At 43.6% G+C, this 21329-nt stretch overlaps 1 protein-coding gene across 2 annotated transcripts in view; it reads left to right on the top strand.

The window, feature by feature from the left end:
* LOC123993263 (platelet-derived growth factor receptor beta-like) overlaps positions 1-21329 on the top strand; it is a 68820-nt gene that overhangs the window by 29396 nt on the left and 18095 nt on the right. The window contains exons 2-15 of one of the 2 annotated variants that reach the window (XM_046295196.1): positions 9643-9718; positions 10079-10360; positions 10874-11131; positions 11489-11619; positions 12859-13024; positions 13954-14134; positions 14534-14649; positions 14954-15077; positions 15347-15555; positions 15877-15971; positions 16107-16236; positions 16393-16497; positions 16596-16706; positions 18903-19062. In XM_046295196.1, the coding sequence (XP_046151152.1) occupies positions 9670-9718; positions 10079-10360; positions 10874-11131; positions 11489-11619; positions 12859-13024; positions 13954-14134; positions 14534-14649; positions 14954-15077; positions 15347-15555; positions 15877-15971; positions 16107-16236; positions 16393-16497; positions 16596-16706; positions 18903-19062 (2117 nt within the window). In that variant the 5' untranslated portion in view covers positions 9643-9669. Of the gene's footprint in view, positions 1-9642; positions 9719-10078; positions 10361-10873; positions 11132-11488; positions 11620-12858; positions 13025-13953; positions 14135-14533; positions 14650-14953; positions 15078-15346; positions 15556-15876; positions 15972-16103; positions 16237-16392; positions 16498-16595; positions 16707-18902; positions 19063-21329 lie in introns of both variants that reach the window. The other variant, XM_046295195.1, reaches the window with a different exon arrangement.

Below are 21329 nucleotides of genomic sequence, written 5' to 3'. Positions count from 1 at the left end.
TGGTCGAGAAGGAATGGGAGCGGTCTGAGACGACCGGCAGGAGGAGAGTTACCCGACTTAGTCTGCGCGCAGTCCGAACAAGCAGCCACGAAACGGCGCGTGTCACGCTCCTGAGTCGGCCACCAAAATCGCTGGCGAATAGACGCAAGAGTGCCTCGAACACCGGGATGACCAGCTAACTTGGCAGAGTGAGCCCACTGAAGAACAGCCAGACGAGTGGAAACAGGAACGAAAAGGAGGTTACTAGGACAAGCGCGCGGCGACGCAGTGTGCGTGAGTGCTTGCTTAACCTGTCTTTCAATTCCCCAGACTGTCAACCCGACAACACGCCCATAAGGAAGAATCCCCTCGGGATCAGTAGAAGCCACAGAAGAACTAAACAGACGGGATAAGGCATCAGGCTTGGTGTTCTTGCTACCCGGACGGTAAGAAATCACAAACTCGAAACGAGCGAAAAACAACGCCCAACGAGCTTGACGGGCATTAAGTCGTTTGGCAGAACGGATGTACTCAAGGTTCTTATGGTCTGTCCAAACGACAAAAGGAACGGTCGCCCCCTCCAACCACTGTCGCCATTCGCCTAGGGCTAAGCGGATGGCGAGCAGTTCACGGTTACCCACATCATAGTTGCGCTCAGATGGCGACAGGCGATGAGAAAAATAAGCGCAAGGATGAACCTTATCGTCAGACTGGAAGCGCTGGGATAGAATGGCTCCCACGCCTACCTCTGAAGCGTCAACCTCGACAATGAATTGTCTAGTGACGTCAGGAGTAACGAGGATAGGAGCGGACGTAAAACGTTCTTTTAGAAGATCAAAAGCTCCCTGGGCGGAACCGGACCACTTAAAACACGTCTTGACAGAAGTAAGAGCTGTGAGAGGGGCAGCAACTTGACCGAAATTACGAATGAAACGCCGATAGAAATTAGCGAAACCTAAAAAGCGCTGCAACTCGACACGTGACCTTGGAACGGGCCAATCACTGACAGCTTGGACCTTAGCGGAATCCATCTGAATGCCTTCAGCGGAAATAACGGAACCGAGAAAAGTAACGGAGGAGACATGAAAAGAGCACTTCTCAGCCTTTACGTAGAGACAATTCTCTAAAAGGCGCTGTAGAACACGTCGAACGTGCTGAACATGAATCTCGAGTGACGGTGAAAAAATCAGGATATCGTCAAGATAGACAAAAACAAAGATGTTCAGCATGTCTCTCAGAACATCATTAACTAATGCCTGAAAAACAGCTGGCGCATTGGCGAGACCAAACGGCAGAACCCGGTACTCAAAATGCCCTAACGGAGTGTTAAACGCCGTTTTCCACTCGTCCCCCTCTCTGATGCGCACGAGATGGTAAGCGTTACGAAGGTCCAACTTAGTAAAGCACCTGGCTCCCTGCAGAATCTCGAAGGCTGATGACATAAGGGGAAGCGGATAACGATTCTTAACCGTTATGTCATTCAGCCCTCGATAATCCACGCAGGGGCGCAGAGTACCGTCCTTCTTCTTAACAAAAAAGAACCCCGCCCCGGCCGGAGAGGAAGAAGGCACTATGGTACCGGCGTCAAGAGACACAGATAAATAATCCTCGAGAGCCTTACGTTCGGGAGCCGACAGAGAGTATAGTCTACCCCGAGGAGGAGTGGTCCCCGGAAGGAGATCAATACTACAATCATACGACCGGTGAGGAGGAAGGGAGTTGGCTCGGGACCGACTGAAGACCGTGCGCAGATCATGATATTCCTCCGGCACTCCTGTCAAATCGCCAGGTTCCTCCTGAGAAGTGGGGACAGAAGAAATGGGAGGGATGGCAGACATTAAGCACTTCACATGACAAGATACGTTCCAGGATAGGATAGAATTACAAGACCAATTAATAGAAGGATTATGACATACTAGCCAGGGATGACCCAAAACAACAGGTGTGAAAGGTGAACGAAAAATCAAAAAAGAAATAGTCTCACTGTGGTTACCAGATACTGTGAGAGTTAAAGGTAGTGTCTCAAATCTGATACTGGGAAGATGACTACCATCTAAGGCAAACATGGGCGTAGGCTTGTCTAACTGTCTGAAAGGAATGTTATGTTTCCGAACCCATGCTTCGTCCATGAAACAACCCTCAGCCCCAGAGTCAATCAAGGCACTGCATGTAGCACCCGAACCGGTCCAGCGTAGATGGACCGACATAGTAGTACAGGATCTAGATGAAGAGACCTGAGTAGTAGCGCTCACCAGTAGCCCTCCGCTTACTGATGGGCTCTGGCCTCTTACTGGACATGAATTAACAAAATGTCCATCAAATCCGCAATAGAGGCACAGGCGGTTGGTGATCCTCCGTTCCCTCTCCTTAGTCGAGATGCGAATCCCTCCCAGCTGCATGGGCTCAGTCTCAGAGCCAGAGGAGGGAGATGGTTGCGATGCGGAGCAGGGAAACACCGTTGATGCGAGCTCTCTTCCACGAGCCTGGTGACGAAGATCTACCCGTCGTTCTATGCGGATGGCGAGAGCAATCAAAGAGTCCACACTGGAAGGAACCTCCCGAGAGAGAATCTCATCTTTGACCACTGTGTGGAGTCCCTCCAGAAAACGAGCGAGCAGCGCCGGCTCGTTCCAGTCACTAGAGGCAGCAAGAGTACGAAACTCTATAGAGTAATCCGTTATGGATCGATCACCCTGGCATAGGGAAGCCAGGACCCTAGAAGCCTCCCCACCAAAAACTGAACGGTCAAAAACCCGAATCATCTCCTCTTTAAAGTTCTGGTAATTGTTAGAACAATCAGCCCTTGCCTCCCAGATAGCTGTGCCCCACTCTCGGGCCCGGCCAGTAAGGAGTGAAATGACGTAAGCAACCCGAGCTCTCTCTCTAGAGTATGTGTTGGGTTGGAGAGAGAACACAATCTCACACTGGGTGAGAAAGGAGCGGCACTCAGTGGGCTGCCCGGAGTAGCAAGGTGGGTTATTAACCCTAGGTTCTGGAGGCTCGGCAGGCCAGGAAGTAACAGGTGGCACGAGACGAAGACTCTGGAACTGTCCAGAGAGGTCGGAAACCTGAGCGGCCAGGTTCTCCACGGCATGGCGAGCAGCAGACAATTCCTGCTCGTGTCTGCCGAGCATGGCTCCTTGGATCTCGACGGCAGTGTTACGAGCGTCTGTAGTCGCTGGGTCCATTCCTTGGTCGGATCCTTCTGTCATGCAGGTGAATGAGGACCCAAAAGCGACTTGGCGAAAACAGAGTATTTAATCCAGTAATAAACTTTACAAAACAAAAAGCATAATACTACTCGTAAAGACGAGAACAGACTGGAGACTTGATCGAGAACTGCAGGTTGCCCCGGGAAGGCACTTGAACCTAGCAGACTCAGACACCTGCTCACCACGCAGCATCTGAGGGAAACACGACACGACAGGGCAAAACATAGACACAGCACGGTGAATATAGATGAGGATCCGACAGGGCAGGTACGGGAAACAAGGAGAGAAATAGGGACTCTAATCAGGGAAAAGGATCGGGAACAGGTGTGGGAAGACTAAATGATGATTAGGGGAATAGGAACAGCTGGGAGCAGGAACGGAACGATAGAGAGAAGAGAGAGCGAGAGAGTGAGAGAGGGAGGGGGAGAGAGAGGGATAGAAAGAGGGAAAGAACCTAATAAGACCAGCAGAGGGAAACGAATAGAATGGGAAGCACAGGGACAAGACATGATGATAAATGACAAAACATGACACTGGGGCCTTTCAGAACAGATGTATATATATATATATATATATATACTGAGATCATGTAACATATCATGTGACACTTAGATTGCACAAAGGTGGACTTTATTTAACTAATTAACTAATTATTTACTAATTAGACTTTTGAAGGTAGTTGGTTGCACCAGATCTTATCTAGGGGCTTCATAGCAAAGGGGGTGAATACATATGCACCACTTTTCCATTTTTTTCATTTCACTTCACCAATGTGGACTATTTAATGTATGTCCATTACATGAAAATTAAAATAAAACTCCATTTAAATTACAGGTTGTATTGCAACAAAATAGGAAATACGGCAAGGGGGATGAATACTTTTGCAAGGCGCTGTAGTTGTCATATGTGACACTGTGGTGACTCGTGCTCATAAATATTGATGTACTGTTTCCCTGGTTGCGGATCGCTCTCCGAGTGTTCTGACGTATGGCCTTCTGGGACGGCGTGACCTCCAGGCCCTGGTGCTTCCGCCACCATCCCCACTCTATCAGTGGGCCTGGGAAAGTTTCATAGGAGCACTGTGGGAATGTGAACTGTACTGGATACCAGTGACACAGAGGGGAGGGAACGAGAGGGAGTGTGTGTTGAGCGTTGACTGGAGTGTGTGCATGCATGCTTGTGCATGTCATGGTGAATGTGTGTGTGAGTGACAGTAAGTGTGCCTCCGTATGTGTGTGTGCCTGCCTGCGTTTGTTTCCTCTGTAACTGTGAGTGTGTGAGAGAATCCAAAAAATGTATAATGAAATCAAACATTGCACAAGGCCCTAGCAAGGCTAGTGCAGGATGACGTCCAATCCCTCACTCTCTCTGGATCCTCAGCTTTATTAGAACCAGGAGGATGGAGGCGGGGGAGGAAATGTTCGAGTCATGTTGTTGGAACAGTTTAAGAGTTTCAGTTTGGGGAACGGAAGTGCCAAGGGCAGTTTCTTTACACAGGCTTAAAGATCTAAAGATATACTGTATCCAAGTTTGAGTAACAGTTAGCTGGATAGTCAGGGGATTTCAAATATTAACAAATTCATATTTTTTATATAGAACCTTTCATAGGCTAGAATACTTGTTGCACAAAGTGCTTTACAGTAATCAAAGCAACAGTAATACTTTTCCCAGCACGTTTTATGATTCTGTTGATTACTTCTAAAAATAGAACAATTATTATACAGTATTTCAAACTGTATATGACAATGTATGAAACATTGTCTTGTGAGGAGGACCATCTTCATGGTGATGGAACAGTTCCACAGTTGTGTCGTGATCAAATGAGAAGTTGGATCATTTTTACTACACATGCTTTTAATAGTACGCATTAAGTAATCCAGTTCAAAACAGAATTTAAACCATTTTAAGTGCCCACAATTATTTTTAAGATCAATTTCAATGTTTCCACTAAGGATTCCTCCTCCTCTTGCTTCTCCTCCCTCTCTTCCCAGGGCTTCTTTCTTCCGCCCTCTCTCCATTTCCCACCCTCCTCCTGCGTACAGGCCTGTGATCTATCCTTAACTGTTTCCAGACGCCTGCTGCTGCACCCCTTCCCTGTGCCCCCCTTAACACCCCCCCCCCCCACTTCCACCCACAAGAACCTCCACCCCTCTTTCCCTCTCTCCTTCCATCACATTATCTGTGTTGTCGATATTTCTCTCGGTCCTCTTTCCCTCTAATGATGCAGTGTTTACTCAGGAATACTTTCCAGCTCTCTCATTGGCTGTCTGTAGTCAATGATGGGTGAGCCATGTCACCTTTAACCTCCATTGATCTCTGACATGATGTTGACGCTGAAGTGATGATATTGCTCTTAAGACATCAAAACCAGTCTAAAAAAAAGGGGGGGGGGGGTCTGGTAGTGAACCTCAGTGTCTTCAGAAAGTATTCACACCCCTTGACCTTTTCTACATTTTGTTGTGTTACAGCCTGAATTTAAAACGGATTACGTTTAGATTTTTGTTGTTCACTGGCCTACACACAATACCCCATAATGTCAAAGTGGAATTATGTTTTTTGACATTTTACAAAATACAAATAAAAAGCCGAAATGTCTTGTGTCAATAAGTATTCCATCCTTTTCTCATGGCAGGCCTAGGAGGAGAAATGTGCTTAACAAGTCACATCATAAGCTGCATGAACTTACTCTGTGTGCAATAATAGTGTTTAACATATATTTGTTTATGACTACCTCATCTCTGTACCAAACACATACAATTATCTGTCAGGTCACTATGTCGAGCAGTGAATATCTAACACAGATTCAACCACAAAGACCATGGATATTTTCCAATGCCTCGCAAAGAAGGGCACCTATTGGTAGGTAGTTAAAAAATGTAAAATACAGACATTGAATATCCTTTTAAGCATGGTGAAGATATTAATTACACGTTGGATGTTGAATCACACCCAGTCATTACGAAGATACATGCATCCTTCCTAACGCAGTTGCTGCAGAGGAAGGAAACCACTCAGGGATTTCACCATCAGGCCAATGGTGACTTTAAAACCGTTTCAGTTTAAAACTTGTTAGGGCTGCAATCCTGGGATAATTGTCATGAACAACCGCTGAATTGCACAGCGCCACATTCAAACAATATTACTAAAAATATTTATATTCATGAAATCACAAGTGCAATATAGGAATACACAGCTTAGCCTTTTGTTAATCCACCTATCGTGTCAGATTTTGAAAATATGCTTTACAGCTAAAGCAATCCAAGCGTTTGTGTAAGTTTATCGATCGCTCGACAAAACAATATGTACACTTAGCATCAAGTAGCTTGGTCACGAAAATCAAAAAAGCAATTAAATTAATTGTTTACCTTTGATGTTCGGATGTTTTCATTCACAAGACTCCCAGTTACACAATAAATGTTCCTTTTGTTCCATAAAGATTTTTATATATCCAAAATACCTCAGTTTGTTTGGAGCGTTATGTTCAGAAATCCAAAGGACATAGCGGTCACGACAACGCAGACAAATTCCAAATAGTTTCCGTAATGTCCACAGAAACATGTCAAACGTTTTTTATAATCATTCCTCAGGTTGTTTTTAAAATATATCATCGATAATATATCAACCGCAACTGTCTTTATCAGTAGGAGAGAGAAAGGCAATGGCAGCCCAAACTCTGTTACGCATACAAAACGCTGCTGGCACCCGGCCATACAATGACGTTATCGTTCTCGCTCATTTTTTAAAACAAAAGCCTGAAACTATGTCTAAAGACTGTTGACACCTTGAGGAAGCGATAGGAAAAGGAATCTGGTTGATATCCCTTTAAATGGAGCAAAGGCAGGCTATGGAACATGGAATTTTCAAAATAGAAGCCACTTCCTGGTTTGATTTCCCTCAGGGTTTCGTCTGCAATATCAGTTCTGTTATACTCACAGACAATATTTTGACAGTTTTGGAGACTTTAGAGTGTTTTCTATCCAATACTAATAATAATATGCATATATTAGCAACTGAGACTGAGGAGCAGGCCGTTTAGTTTGGGCCACTTATTCATCCAAGCTACTCAATACTGCTCCCCAGCCATAAGAAGTTAAAGGCTGAGATAGGAGAACTTTGGATGGATTAATAACATTGTAATTAGTCTACAATACTAACCTATTTGACAGAGTATTAAGAAAGAAATCCTAGAGGAAAACCTGGTTTAGTCTGCTTTCCACTAGACACTGGGAGATTAATTCACCTTTCAGCAGGACAATAACCTAAACACAAGGCCAAATCTACACCGGAGTTGCTTACCAAGACGACAGTGAATGTTCCTGAGTGTCCGAGTTACTTAAATCTGCTTCAAAATCTATGGCAAGAAGAATTTTGAAAAGAATGATGGGAAAATGTTTTTTCAGTTTTGGAATACTGACTGTCCAAACAACAAGTTACAAGTGACCAAATCGGATTTGTGTATATTCAGACAGCAGTCACTTGCTGGTATGGCTATGCTAGTTGTCATATAATGACAGGTGTGTAGGCTGATTGGTGGTCGTGCTTCCTATAGCTCAGAAGTTAGCAGGTGACAACAATGCTTACCATTGGATGTTTCCCAGTTACATTGAATGTTCTAAGTCATAGTATAAGAACACCTTTAAAGCACCAAAGAATAAGATGATCCAACTTTGAAAATAAGTCATTTAGCCACAGCAGTCAACTAGCTAGCTAGGTAGCTGTTTAGCTTTCTATCACATTTCAAACACTAATTTGTTTGCAAACAATGAACAAGTTAGGTACCACATCTTGTTCTTGTCAAACTGTCAATAGAGTAGCTAGCAAGCAACAAGACATGCCAAATAACAGTCTAACAACCACTTGAGGGCAAATAAATCAGATTTGACACGATTTGCTAGGCCAGGAATCTCATTTCAACCATATCTGAAGGTGGTTTGAAATGTGGATTGAAATATCAGATTCCATATGGCTTTTGGGTGTTCAGACTGCAGGAAAAATAACAGATTCGCTGGGGGCTTTACCTGTTTCATCATGCACCTACAGGCTGACTTCCGGTCGTCAGTTGAACAGTGTTTCCTCCGACACATTGGTGCAGCTGACTTCCGGGTTAAGCGGGTCTTGTTTCGGAGGACGCATGACTCGACCTTCACCTCTCCCTAGCCCCGTTGGGGAGTTGCAGCGATGAGAGAAGATCGAAATCCATTTTATTCTTACTTTGTAACACAACAAAATGTCAAGGGATGTAAATAATCCTTTGTGAAGGGGAAGAGGGTGTCATTTGAGATTTTACCTCAGTGTTGACTTTTAAAATACGAAACAACACATTGTATCACCATAGCAGCTTATCAGTAAACAAAACCCCAAATATGGTTTGCTATTGCCGTTCTGTGGTTGCCGCTATTGCCTAATTACTTTTGTTTACTTGGAATCCAATTAAGGGTTCAACACGACAGTGGAGAAGTTTTATACCCAGCAGCATTGTTGGGGAATAGGGTATCATTTGAGATTTTGCCTCAGTGTTGTGTTTTAAATCACAAAACTGCACATTGTATCACCATAGCAGCTTATCAGCAAACAAACTCCAAAATATGGTTTGTTGTTGCCGTTCTGTGGTTGCCTTTTGTTTACTTGGAATCCAGTGAAGGGTTTTGACACGACAGTGGAATAGTTTTAGCCCTAGCAGCAGAGTGTTGCGGAGGCACACACTGACCCGTTCGTTAGTTAGACAGAACGCTGGCAAAACAAGAACAAAAACTCTCCGACATTGTTCTGTCCCTGTGCAGCCAGCCATCACATACCTCTCATGTGAACCCATTCAGAACATAGAACCGGAATGTTGTGTACAGAACTCACATCTCATTATTGAGAGGGGAGTAACCTTCCATTGTATTTTAAGAGCCGCATCTACTCTGTTAAGTCCATGTCTATGATTAGCCCTGTGTTATTTCTGTGGCATACAGTATCTTTGGATTAGGAACAGATTGTGCTGTCATGACATGTGATTTATATAGTAAGCTCCCAACTTGGTTTCGACCTAACCTTGTTGGTCTTACAAGGGTAAAATGCATCCAACATGATATGAGCGTATCAGTCGTGTATGTGAAGAGATATTAAGAAGATGTTATGAGTTCAGAATGTTCAGACCAACTCTGAGTCCCACCCTCCCCATGTCCCGATCCCCGAGCTGTCCGAATGCCTGAGCTCACTAGTAACCAGCGTAGGAGGGAACAACACCCTTGCGCTAACCTTGGAGTCGTCTATGTCTCTCTCTCAATAATTTTGTCATAAGCCATTTACTGTATGAAGGACAAGTGTAAAATAGAAACTCTGGGTAGGGAGTTTGTCTTTAACACAAGGGTCAAACTCAATATGCTGGGAGGAATGTCGTGAAGAAAACAGGGGCTATAATTGAGACTACAATATTCAGTGTTTTTGTTTTGAAATCTGTTTGCAGAATAATTATCTCCTGAAGCGTATCACCATGAGGAGTGTCAGAGTATGCACTCTCCATCTGACAACCATTCTTACAGGTGAGCGAAACAACCACACATCTACTGAAATATCATGAAAATAAACTGTGAGATATAACATGACTAGAGCCTGAGTCTTTCCTAGTTAGGTTAAATGGTAGGGAAAAACTCCTGAACTTTGTATCCAGCTAATTTGCCATAGAGATTGCTCTTTAATGTGGATGGAAAAGAGCATTGATCAGCTTAAAAGGATCTGTCAACATCCCTCCTCCATAACCCACCAGACTGGTCACTTCCGTCATCGCTGTGTAATTGAACGGATATCTGAGTTGTTATTGCTATCTTAACCTTTGACCCTTGACCTGAAGATCTAGCTATTTGATCCCAAACCTGACATTTTCTTGTTTGTGTCGACTGCAGCTCTTTTACACTTCTGTCCTGAGTTCTGTTGCCTGGAGATCTCCCCTAGCAACAGTGAAGTCGTCATGACAGCGGGTGACTCCATGATCATTACCTGTTCTGGCTGGGGGACGGTCGAATGGAGGTTCAAGCGGGATGACAACGTTCCCTATTTTGGAGTGGAGAACCAGAACACAACCAGTGTTCTCATTCTGGACAATGTGACGTGGAGCCAAACGGGAGTATATGTCTGCACCGAGGCTTGGACTGACGAGACTATAGAGGTGGCAGTCTTTGTTCCGGGTGAGAACACTGTTATAACTTTAAAATTAGATTAAGATCACTTTATTGGTCAATTAGACACATGGTCCAATGAAAATGGTACTTCTTCTTTTAACACAACCCCTAGAGACACACACACAGCTTTTTTGGGAGAGGTGCGCAGGGCTGCCACGCTCGGCACCATTGTAGTGTGGTTTAAGTGCCTTGCTCAAGGGTACAGCGGCTTCTAGGATTTGACACCAGCAACCCTCTGGTTACTGGCTCGTCTCTAACTTCTAGGCTACCTGCCGCCCTCTTTACACTCTGTCACAGCTATTGTACTTTTACAAAGATAGGTTAGGTTAGACAACTGTTATGTTCCCACTGCCCAGGCAAATATTGGATATTTTAACAACAAACTCCACTTATAGGCCTCAATATCTTGGTTCAATCATAATATAAAGAAAATATTTGTATTCCTCATATGGTGTGAAATGATTCCTCTTATCCCTCAAGTGATGCTAAGTCTTCCCGTCCCTCGTCTTCCTCACACAGATCCTGATGTGTGGTTCATTGAGAGTTTCCACGGCATGGTGACCAAGACCAGCGAGGAGGGGATCATCCCGTGTGTGGTCACCAACCCCCAGATCAACGTCACCCTCTACGAAAGAGACAGTGACATGCACCTGAAGGGGGTCTACATCCCAAGTGAGGGCTACAGGGCGCCGCTGGAGGACAGGACCTATGTGTGCCGAGGAGAGCTGAACGGGGAGGAGAAAGAGTCCCAGGCTTTCTACGTATTCAGCATTGTTGGTGGGTACCTGGACTGAGGCTGGGGCTGGGGGTCAGAGATGGGCCTGGGGATGTAACAATGAAGGAGACTAGAGAAGGCTAGAGACCTAGCATTTCATGACATTCATTGTACTGTACAGGCCATGCACGTCATTGTTGATATGCATGTCTGGATGTAACAACGACAGTATTGCAAGGGTATCAATCGATGGTCTCAAGCTGTTGTATATCAGTGATATTGCTAAGTAAGCAATATGTTCTCTTTCACCTTACGGTAATGTCTAAAAATAACAAGGAACTCATTATCTCTATCCCGCTCTCCCTCACACCCTCCCTTTTTCTTTCTTTACTTCGCTTTCCACACATTTCCCGTGTTAGTTCCGGAGACGATCGACGCCTACATCAATGCGTCTAAGACGGTGCTGAAGCAGGGCGAGCCTCTGACCGTGAACTGCACGGTGCACGGAGTGGAGCTGGTCTTCTTCTCCTGGGACTATCCCAATAGAGACGTGAGTGGGAGAGAAGAGAGGAGAACAGGCATAGAGCAAATTACATCAAGATGTCTGTGTAGCCACACCTAGATGTGTTAAGTCCCCAGGAAATATCATTCATGACAGACACATGGTTTTCATATCATCATTCATAATACACTATCTTTTTGGTGGTGAAAGTGTTTTACCTCTACGGGGTCGGTGTCCCTATACCAGGGAGGTTGAGCTAACATGCGCTAATGTAATTAGCATGATTTTGTAAGTAACAGCAAACTTTCCAGGACATATGTCTTCTTTGGCCAGAAAGCTTAAATTCTTGTTAATCTAACAGTAGCTACAGTAGCTATTACAGTGAAAAAAAGACCATGCTATTGTCTGATGAGAGTGCACAACAACAAAAAATGTATCACGGAAACTGGTTTGATACATTCACCTCTGAAGGTAAATAATGTACTTACATTCAGTAATCTTGCTGATTTGTCATCCTGAGGTTCCCAGAGATAAAATGTAGCATAGTTTTGTTTGAGAAAATCTATTTTTCTATTAAAATGTAGGAACTAGGTTCTATAGTTTGAACCCCTGCTGTCTCTGGCTCAACACCCACCCTGCCCGGCCATCTAGATGTGTGAAAGTTAGTGTATTAGCTAATGATCCATCATGTATGACATTCCTGGGAGTGTGTGAACTTGTATTACCATATAATGTGTGTATGTTCTCTATAGCTATGTACTTGTAAATGTATAAATTGACCATTTCGGCACATTTGGGCAGACTTGATACAAAATATTGTCCAGTATTGCAATGCTTCACTGGATCAATCTTACCCTTTGCACACAATATGAAATTGTGCCTAATCTGCAATATTATATTATGGCCTTTCTCTTGCATTTGTTTGTATAATCTTTTACCAGATTTAATGTGTTATATTCTCCTACATTGATTTCACATTTCCACAAACTTCAAAGTGTTTCCTTTGAAATGGTTTCAAGAATATGCATGTCCTTGCTTCAGGTCCTGATCTCCAGTCAGTTAGATTTGGGTATGTCATTTTAGGCTATTTTTTATTTTTAAGTGTCAGATCCTTAAGAGGTTTGAAGGCCCTTGTGATAGGATTTCACTGATAGATATACATGTGGACAAAATCAACACGTCCTGTTAGACTTGTAGAATCTGATATTCCTTAGTTTGTACATCTATAGCCTTCTCTCAGAAGGAATACAACATTTATGCATCCCTTTCCTCCCCTGTGTCTGTCAGGTGGACTCCATTGAGCCTCTGACTGACGTCCTGTCATCCCAGAAGATGCGCTCACGCCTCATAGTCTCCAAGGTGACGCTGGCCAACACGGGCCAGTACGCGTGTCATGTCCACGAGGGTGTCCAGGACCAGAGAGCCACAGCCAACGTCAACATCACCATCCTTGGTGAGAAGGAGACAGGAAGAGATTCTCTAAAAACAAACGATGACTGGATAGATTATTATTAAGGCAATTTCTTTGAGACCGAAAGAGCATCACTCATAATATGAACCCCAATGCACTACGCGAGAGAGAGTTCTATTAAAAATAAACCACATGAGGTAATTTATTTTTAATTTTTTATCATTTCGCTAGTGAACGTCACTGAACATACAAGCACAACATCTGTGTTTTGTGTGAGACTTAACTGCGTCGAACAAGCTGCAAAAGGGAAGTCAGCAGAAAGATTTTTTTGAAGGGTAAAACCCAACATTTTTTCTCTTTCACCCTCTTTGAGGATTGGATGTAGCCAATGAGACAGTCGTGCCTCTGTGAAAGCTTACCCTATTCCCACTGAGTTGTGTTATGTTTAGGCCACGGTAAGTCAAACATGTATAAACTGCCTTCTTCATACAGCCAGGGCATTCATGTTGCAAGTCTTTCTCTCTACATGGCTCTGGGCCAATACTCTGGACAGCCCACTGGAAATGACAGATCCTCGTTTCAGTCTCGAAACAGTTCAACCATTTGACTAGGAAGCTTTGTAATCACCTCAGCCTATAGAATATGGAACCACTATACTTAAGCAGCCATACTGTAAACACTGTGAATTACATTTAATACTCTTAAATAGTAGTTACGATAAAGGAGAAGAAAAAAGTACTTTTGATAACATAGAATACACATGCTGGGCATCAGAAAACATTGGCTGCAGATATGGATCACAAATTTAAAGGCCTCTTCCCTTGCCCTGGGTGCCTGTCTGTTTCAGCTTCTCAACTCCCATTTGTCAAGCTATTTATTCCTTAACGCAGGCTACATGTTCTTGCAGAATGTTCACAGAGGTACTATACTTATTATGCGTTTACTAACTAATGACAACCTTCCTCTGTCAGAGCAAGGCTTCGTGGAGCTGAGGTCCGTCCAGGATCGTAATGTCTCGGCCCAGCTCCACCAGAACGTAGAGCTGAGGGTGGAGATTGAAGCTTACCCCCCTCCACGTGTCCGCTGGACCAAAGATGATGCCACGGTCAACGGGGACAACGTCGTAATCACCAAGCAGGAGCATGAGACCAGGTGAGACAACCTGGACGACGATCAATTCTAATCAATCTGGAGATTGAATTTCTCAGATTAGATCAATAGAGTTTGTTCTATTTGTCGTCACATGAAAGTATAAAACAGATCAGGCAACCAGATTTACAATCCCACTTGTGTGGTATGCAATGCATTACGTTAGCGACTAATTGGGTAATTTACCCCTCAGAAATGGTCTTAGTCTGCCTCTGGTTCCTGCTGGGTGTTGGGTTACCTGCTGTCTAGGCTTTATCTGCTGTTGACTGATAGAGACTGGATGTCTCAGGAGGTTTTATGGTTTTAGCGATGTTGATGGATTTATTAAGATAAACCCATTATTCCAGGATCAGTGAACCAACATTTATAACTGTGTGGTTTCCCATTACCCTTCTATCTCAGGTACGTCAGCACGTTGACCCTGGTGAGGATCAGGACAGAACAGAAAGGCCTCTACACCGTTCACGTCGCCAACGGCGATGACACCAAGAAATTGACCTTTGATCTAGAGGTCAAAGGTGAGTCACCTTTGCAACCAACGTAAACCAATGTGGTGTATATCAGTCGTCTGTTACGTGGTTCCTTCTCCTCCTTTACCTTTTGTCATCAGCACTGATTTGAAAGAACTGCATCCATCATGGATGTAGCTCCATTGCTTTCACACTCCCTATGCTTTGAGATCAGTATGAATAAATGAGAGGCGATGATAATAAAAAGTAACTTAAGACTATTGAAATTCCACCCTGGCTCAACATATACCTACACTTATCATCTAGATTCATGGGATATGTCATTCCTAATCCTGTACCCCTCTCTGTGTAGTCCCCCCTCAGATCACAGACCTGTCGGACCACCACCTCCCTGGGAAGAGGCATGCAGTGACCTGTGTGGCTGAGGGGGTACCTTCCCCCACCATCCAGTGGTTCAGCTGTGACAGCATGCTCAAGTGGGTCTTGTCATCATCACACCTTCAGTGTCTGGCATTCTGTCACACTTTGGACACTAGAGGGCAGACTTAGGTTGTTTCGTTTTAGTAATCACAGTTTAAACTGATATCAGGCCAACTATGGGTTATCAGACAGCTTCTATACCAGAGTGCATTTGCCCACAGCATTTACCTCAGACACATCTGAGTGAAGGTAGCAGTAGTAGTAGTTCACCTTTACTACTGTACTATTGAAACACCTGTAGTTATCATTATAACATCTCTCCCAGGTGCAGTAACCGGAGCACAGTGTGGCAGCCCCTAGTGTCAGACCCTGAGACCCTGAGCGTCCAGACCAACGTCAGCTTCAATGAGAACCGTATGGTGGGCCAGGTCCGCAGCCAGGTCATCTTCCACAAGCCCCAGCAGGTGAGCGTCCGCTGCGAGGCCAGCAACGAGAGAGGACTCCGCAGGAGGGACGTCAAACTGGTGTCCAGCAGTATGTATCTAAAGATACAACCAAACAATGATGCTATTGCCATTATCGAAGAACAACATTTTATCTATGGGGATATTTGTATTTCGATGCGTATCATCTACCTAAGGGGTTGCATTTATCAAAGTACATACTGTAACTAGACAGTCCTGGAGAGTTGCAGGATGTACTGTACAGGCTGTTGGTTCCAGTCCAGCACTAGCACACTTGATAAATAGTTTATGTATAAATAATGGTGTGAATGTTAATACTAGGAACAAATGTTCTCTGTGACTATGTCGAAAATGTAATAGTTGGATGTTAATGTTCTGTGTTGTGTTCTAGCTTTTTTCTCCCAGGTGGCAGTGTTGGCTGCGGTTCTAGCCCTGGTAGTCATAGTCATCATCTCCATCATCATCCTCATCGCTGTGTGGAGGAAGGTGAGACTACACAAAAACACAGTGAACAATGTTAAAACAACTATGCAAAATGCAGTACAATTACTAACTCACTCATGGGATCCCAATGTGCCTGAGTGATTGGGTAACTCTTTCTCTTATGTGTTGCCTCAGAAGCCTCGCTATGAGATCAGGTGGAAGGTGATCGAGTCAGTGAGTCTGGACGGACATGAGTACATCTATGTTGACCCGATCCATCTGCCCTATGACCTTGCCTGGGAGATGCCCCGAGACAGCCTGGTGCTGGGTAAGGACCAGGAACCATGGGGGAAGGGGGTGCCAATGATGTCTATGGGGGTTCCCCAAATCTTTATTTGATAGTGTATTTAATTAATAGAGACAGATACAAGTTACTGTTCATATTGACTGTTCTGATTTGGGCAATGTTTGTGTTGTCTTCCAGGTCGTACTCTTGGGTCCGGAGCATTCGGCAGGGTGGTCGAAGCGACCGCGTATGGTCTCAGTCATTCCCAGTCCAGCACGAAAGTGGCAGTGAAAATGCTCAAATGTAAGTGAGAACAATCATCTTCAGCATAGAGGTAGTTTTAAGCCTGTATGCCAGTCTGTTTCATGCTTTAGTTCTCTGACCTCTGAACACTCCTCCAGCCACGGCCAGGAGGAGTGAGACCCAGGCTCTAATGTCAGAGCTGAAGATCATGAGCCACCTGGGGCCTCACCTCAACATTGTCAACCTGCTGGGGGCCTGCACCAAACAGGGTGAGCCCTGCCCCCTTCACCACAGCAACAATCACAAGCTCACAACCTAATGTCATTAGTCTCTGAAATCCCAGACCTAGGGCAATAGCATGTACAGTGGCTTGCGAAAGTATTCACCCCCCTTGGCATTTTTCCTATTTTGTTGCCTTACAACCTGGATTTAAAATGGATTTGGGGGGGTTTGTAATCATTTGATTTACACAACATGCACAACAACACTTTGAAGATACAAAATCATTTTTATTGCGAAATAAACAAGAAATAAGCATGAGCGTGCATAACTATTCACCCTGAAAGTTAATACTTTGTAGAGCCACCTTTTGCAGCAATTACAGCTGCAGGTATCTTGGGGTGTCTGTATGAGCTTGGCACATCTAGCCACTGGGATTTTTGCCCATTCTTCAAGGCAAAACTGCTCCAGCTCCTTCAAGTTGGATGAGTTCTGCTGGTGTATCTTTAAGTCATACCACAAATTCTCAATTGGATTGAGGTCTGGACTTTGAATAGGCCATTCCAAGACATTTAAATGTTTCCCCTTAAAGCACTCGAGTGTTGCTTTAGCAGTTCTTCAGCAGTTCTTTTTACTAACCATGTAATTGTACAGTGGGGAGAACAACTATTTGATACACTGCCGATTTTGCAGGTTTTCCTACTTACAAAGCATGTAGAGGTCTGTAATTTTTATCATAGGTACTCTTCAACTGTGAGAGACAGAATCTAAAACAAAAATACAGAAAATCACATTGTATGATTTTTAAGTAATTCATTTGCATTTTATTGCATGACATAAGTATTTGATACATCAGAAGCTTTTCTGATGTAAAAAATAAAACTTAATATTTGGTACAGAAACCTTTGTTTGCAATTACAGTGATCATACGTTTCCTGTACGTTTCCATACAGACCTTCTCCAGATCCTTCAGGTTTCGAGGCTGTCGCTGGGCAATACGGACTTTCAGCTCCCTCCAAATACTTTCTATTGGGTTCAGGTCTGGAGACTGGCTAGGTCACTCCAGGACCTTGAGATGCTTCTTACGGAGCCACTCCTTAGTTGCCCTGGCTGTGTGTTTCAGGTCGTTGTCATGCTGGAAGACCCAGCCACGACCCATCTTCAATGCACTTACTGAGGGAAGGAGATTGTTGGCCAAGATCTCGCGAAACATGGCCCCATCCATCCTCCCCTCAATACGGTGCAGTCGTCCTGTCCCCTTTGCAGAAAAGCATCCCCAAAGAATGATGTATCCATCTCCAAGCTTCACGGTTGGGATGGTACTCATCCTTCTTCTTCCTCTAAACACAGCGAGTGGAGTTTAGACCACAAAGCTCTATTTGTGTCTCATCAGACCACATGACCTTCAGCCATTCCTCCTCTGGATCATCCAGATGGTCATTGGCAAACTTCAGATGGGCCTGGACATGCGCTGGCTTGAGCAGGGGGATCTTGCGTGCGCTGCAGGATATTAATCCATGACTGCGTAGTGTGTTACTAATGGTTTTCTTTGAGACTGTGGTCCCAGCTCTCTTCAGGTCATTGACCAGGTCCTGCCATGTAGTTCTGGGCTGATCCCTCACCTTCCTCATGATCATTGATGCCCTACGAGGTGAGATCTTGCATGGAGCCCTAGACTGAGGGTGATTGACCGTCATCTTGAACTTCTTCCATTTTCTAATAATTGCGCCAACAGTTGTTGCCTTCTCACCAAGCTGCTTGCCTATTGTCCTGTAGCCCATCCCAGCCTTGTGCAGGTCTACAATTTTATCCCTGATGTCCTTGGCCATTGTGGAGAGGTTGTAGTCTGTTTGATTGAGTGTGTGGACAGGTGTCTTTTATACAGGTAATGAGTGGAGATGGCTTCTTAAAGAAAAACTAACAGGTCTGTGAGAGCCGGAATTCTTACTGGTCGGTAGGTGATCAAATACTTATATACTTATGTCATGCAATAAAATGCAAATGAATTACTTAAAAATCATACAATGTGATTTTCTGGATTTTTGTTTTAGATTACATCTCTCACAGTTGAAGTGTACCTATGATAAAAAATTACAGACCTATACATGCTTAGTAAGTAGGAAAACCGCAAAATCGGCAGTGTATCAAATACTTGTTCTCCCCACTGTATGTGTAATACAATATTTCACACAAACTCTTCCCCAATGGAGATAAAAATGTCCCTTTTGTGGCACCCAACCTCTCAGGCCCTCTCTACCTGGTGACAGAGTACTGTCGATATGGAGACCTGGTGGACTACTTACACAAGAACAAGCACACGTTCCTGCAGTACTACCTTGAGAAGAACCAGGAGGACTCTGGCTGCCGCATCTCTGGAGGGAGCACCCCTCTCAGCCAAAGGAAAGGGTGAGAGCTACCTCCTAATCTGGTGGTTTACTCAGGTCTTCATTTGGAAGATAAAGAAGAGGTTATATTGGCCAGTGCGTGGATAAAATACAACCACATATGAATGGGAGAAAGACATACACTACCATTCAAAAGTTTGGGGTCACTTAGAAATGTCCTTGTTTTTGAAATACAAGCGCATTTTTGCCCATTAAAATAACATCAAATTGATCAGAAATACAGTGTAGACATTGTTAACACTTCTTTGGGACTGGGGGACAGTATTGAGTATCTTGGATGAATAAGGTGCCCAGAGTAAACTGCCTGCTACTCAGGTCCAAAAGCTAGCATGTGCATATAATTAGTAGATGTGGATAGAAAACACTCTGAAGGTTCTAAAAATGTCTGAATGATGTCTGTGAGTATAACAGACCTCATATGGCAGGCAAAAACGTGAGAAAACAATCCAACCAGGAAGTGGGAAATCTGAGGTTTGTAGTTTTTCAAGTGATTGCCTATCCAATATACAGTGTCTATGGGGTCATATTGCACTTCATAAGGCTTCCACTAGAGGTCAACAGTCTTTAGAACCTTGTTTCAGGCTTCCACTGTGAAGGGGGAGCGAATAAGAGCTGTTTGAGCCAGGTGTCTGGCAGAATGCCATGAGCTAAGTCATGCGCATGGCTGTGAGGTAGCTGCGTTCCTTTTAATTTCTAAAGACAAAGGAATTGTCAGGTTGAAACATTGTTGACGATTTATGTAAAAAACATTCTAAGGATTGATTCTATACGTTGTTTGAAATGTTTCTACAAACTGTAATATAACTTTTTTGACTTTCCATCTGAACTTAGCGATCGCACATTGAGCATTTAGTTGACTGGGCTAAACGCGCGAACAAAAAGGAGGTATTTGGACATAAATGATGGACTTTATCGAACAAAACAAACATTTATTGTGGAGCTGGGATTCCTGGAAGTGCATTCCAATGAAGATCATCAAAGCTAAGTGAATATTTATAATGCTATTTCTGTCTTTTGTGACACCTCTCCTTATTTGGAAAATGGCTGTATGTTTTTCTGTGGCTAGGTGCTGACCTAACATAATCGCAAGATGTGCTTTCGCTGTAAAGCCTTTTTGAAATCTGACACAGTGGTTGCATTAAGGAGATGTTTATCTATAATTCCATGCATAACACTTGTATCTTTTATCAATGTTTATTATGACTATTTCTGTTTTTTGATGTGGCTCTCTGCACTTTCACCGGATGTTTGTTTGAGACCATGCATTTCTGAACATAACACCAATTTCAAATGAGTTCTTTGGACATACAGATGAACTTTATCGAACAAAACACACATTTATTGTGTAACATGAAGTCCTGTGAGTGTAATCTGATGAAGATCATCAAAGGTTAGTGATTAATTTAATCATTATTTCTGACTTTTGTGAGCCCTCTCCTTGGCTGGAAAATGGCTGTATGGTTTTCTGTGACTAGGTGCTGACCTAATAATCGTTTGGTGTGCTTTCGCCGTAAAGCCTATTTGAAATTGGACACTGTGGCTGGATTTACAAGAAGTTTATCTTTAAAATGGTGTATAATACTTGCATGTTTGAGGAATTTTAATTATGGGCTTGAACCAGAATAGAAATAGAAAGATGAGTGTGAGCCCCTGGTGCACAACTGAGAAAGAGGACAAGTACATTATAGTGTCTAGTTTGAGAAACAGATGCCTCACAATTCCTCAACTGGCAGCTTCATTAGATAGTGCCCGCAAAACACCAGTCTCGACATCATCAGTGAAGAGGCGATTCCAGGATGCTGGCCTTCTAGGCAGTACACAGCATTGTACGAGATCTTCAGTTTCATGCCAATTTCTCGCAAGGAATAGCCTTCATTTCTCAGAACAAGAATAGGCTGATGAGTTTCAGAAGAAAGTTATTTGTTTCTGGCCATTTTGAACCTGTAATTGAACCCACAAATGCTAATGCTCCAGATACTCTAAAGAAGGCCCGTTTTATTGCTTTTTTAATAATGACAATCCTTTTCCGCTGTGCTAACATAATTGCAAAAAGGTTTTCTAATGATCAATTAGCCTTTTTAAAATTATAAACTTGGATTAGCTAACTTAATGTGCCATTGGAACACAGGAGTGATGGTTTCTGATAAGAGGCCTCTGTACGCTTATTTAGATATTCCATTAAAAATCAACAGTTTCCAGCTACAATAGTCATTTACAACATTAACAATGTCTACACTGTATTTCTGATCAATTTTATGTTATTTTAAT

Source organism: Oncorhynchus gorbuscha, linkage group LG13 (genome assembly GCF_021184085.1).
Source record: "Oncorhynchus gorbuscha isolate QuinsamMale2020 ecotype Even-year linkage group LG13, OgorEven_v1.0, whole genome shotgun sequence".
NCBI classification, from domain to species: domain Eukaryota; kingdom Metazoa; phylum Chordata; class Actinopteri; order Salmoniformes; family Salmonidae; genus Oncorhynchus; species Oncorhynchus gorbuscha.
The sequence above is the reverse complement of the archived record's forward strand: the minus strand, read 5'-3'. Positions and strand labels throughout refer to the sequence as shown.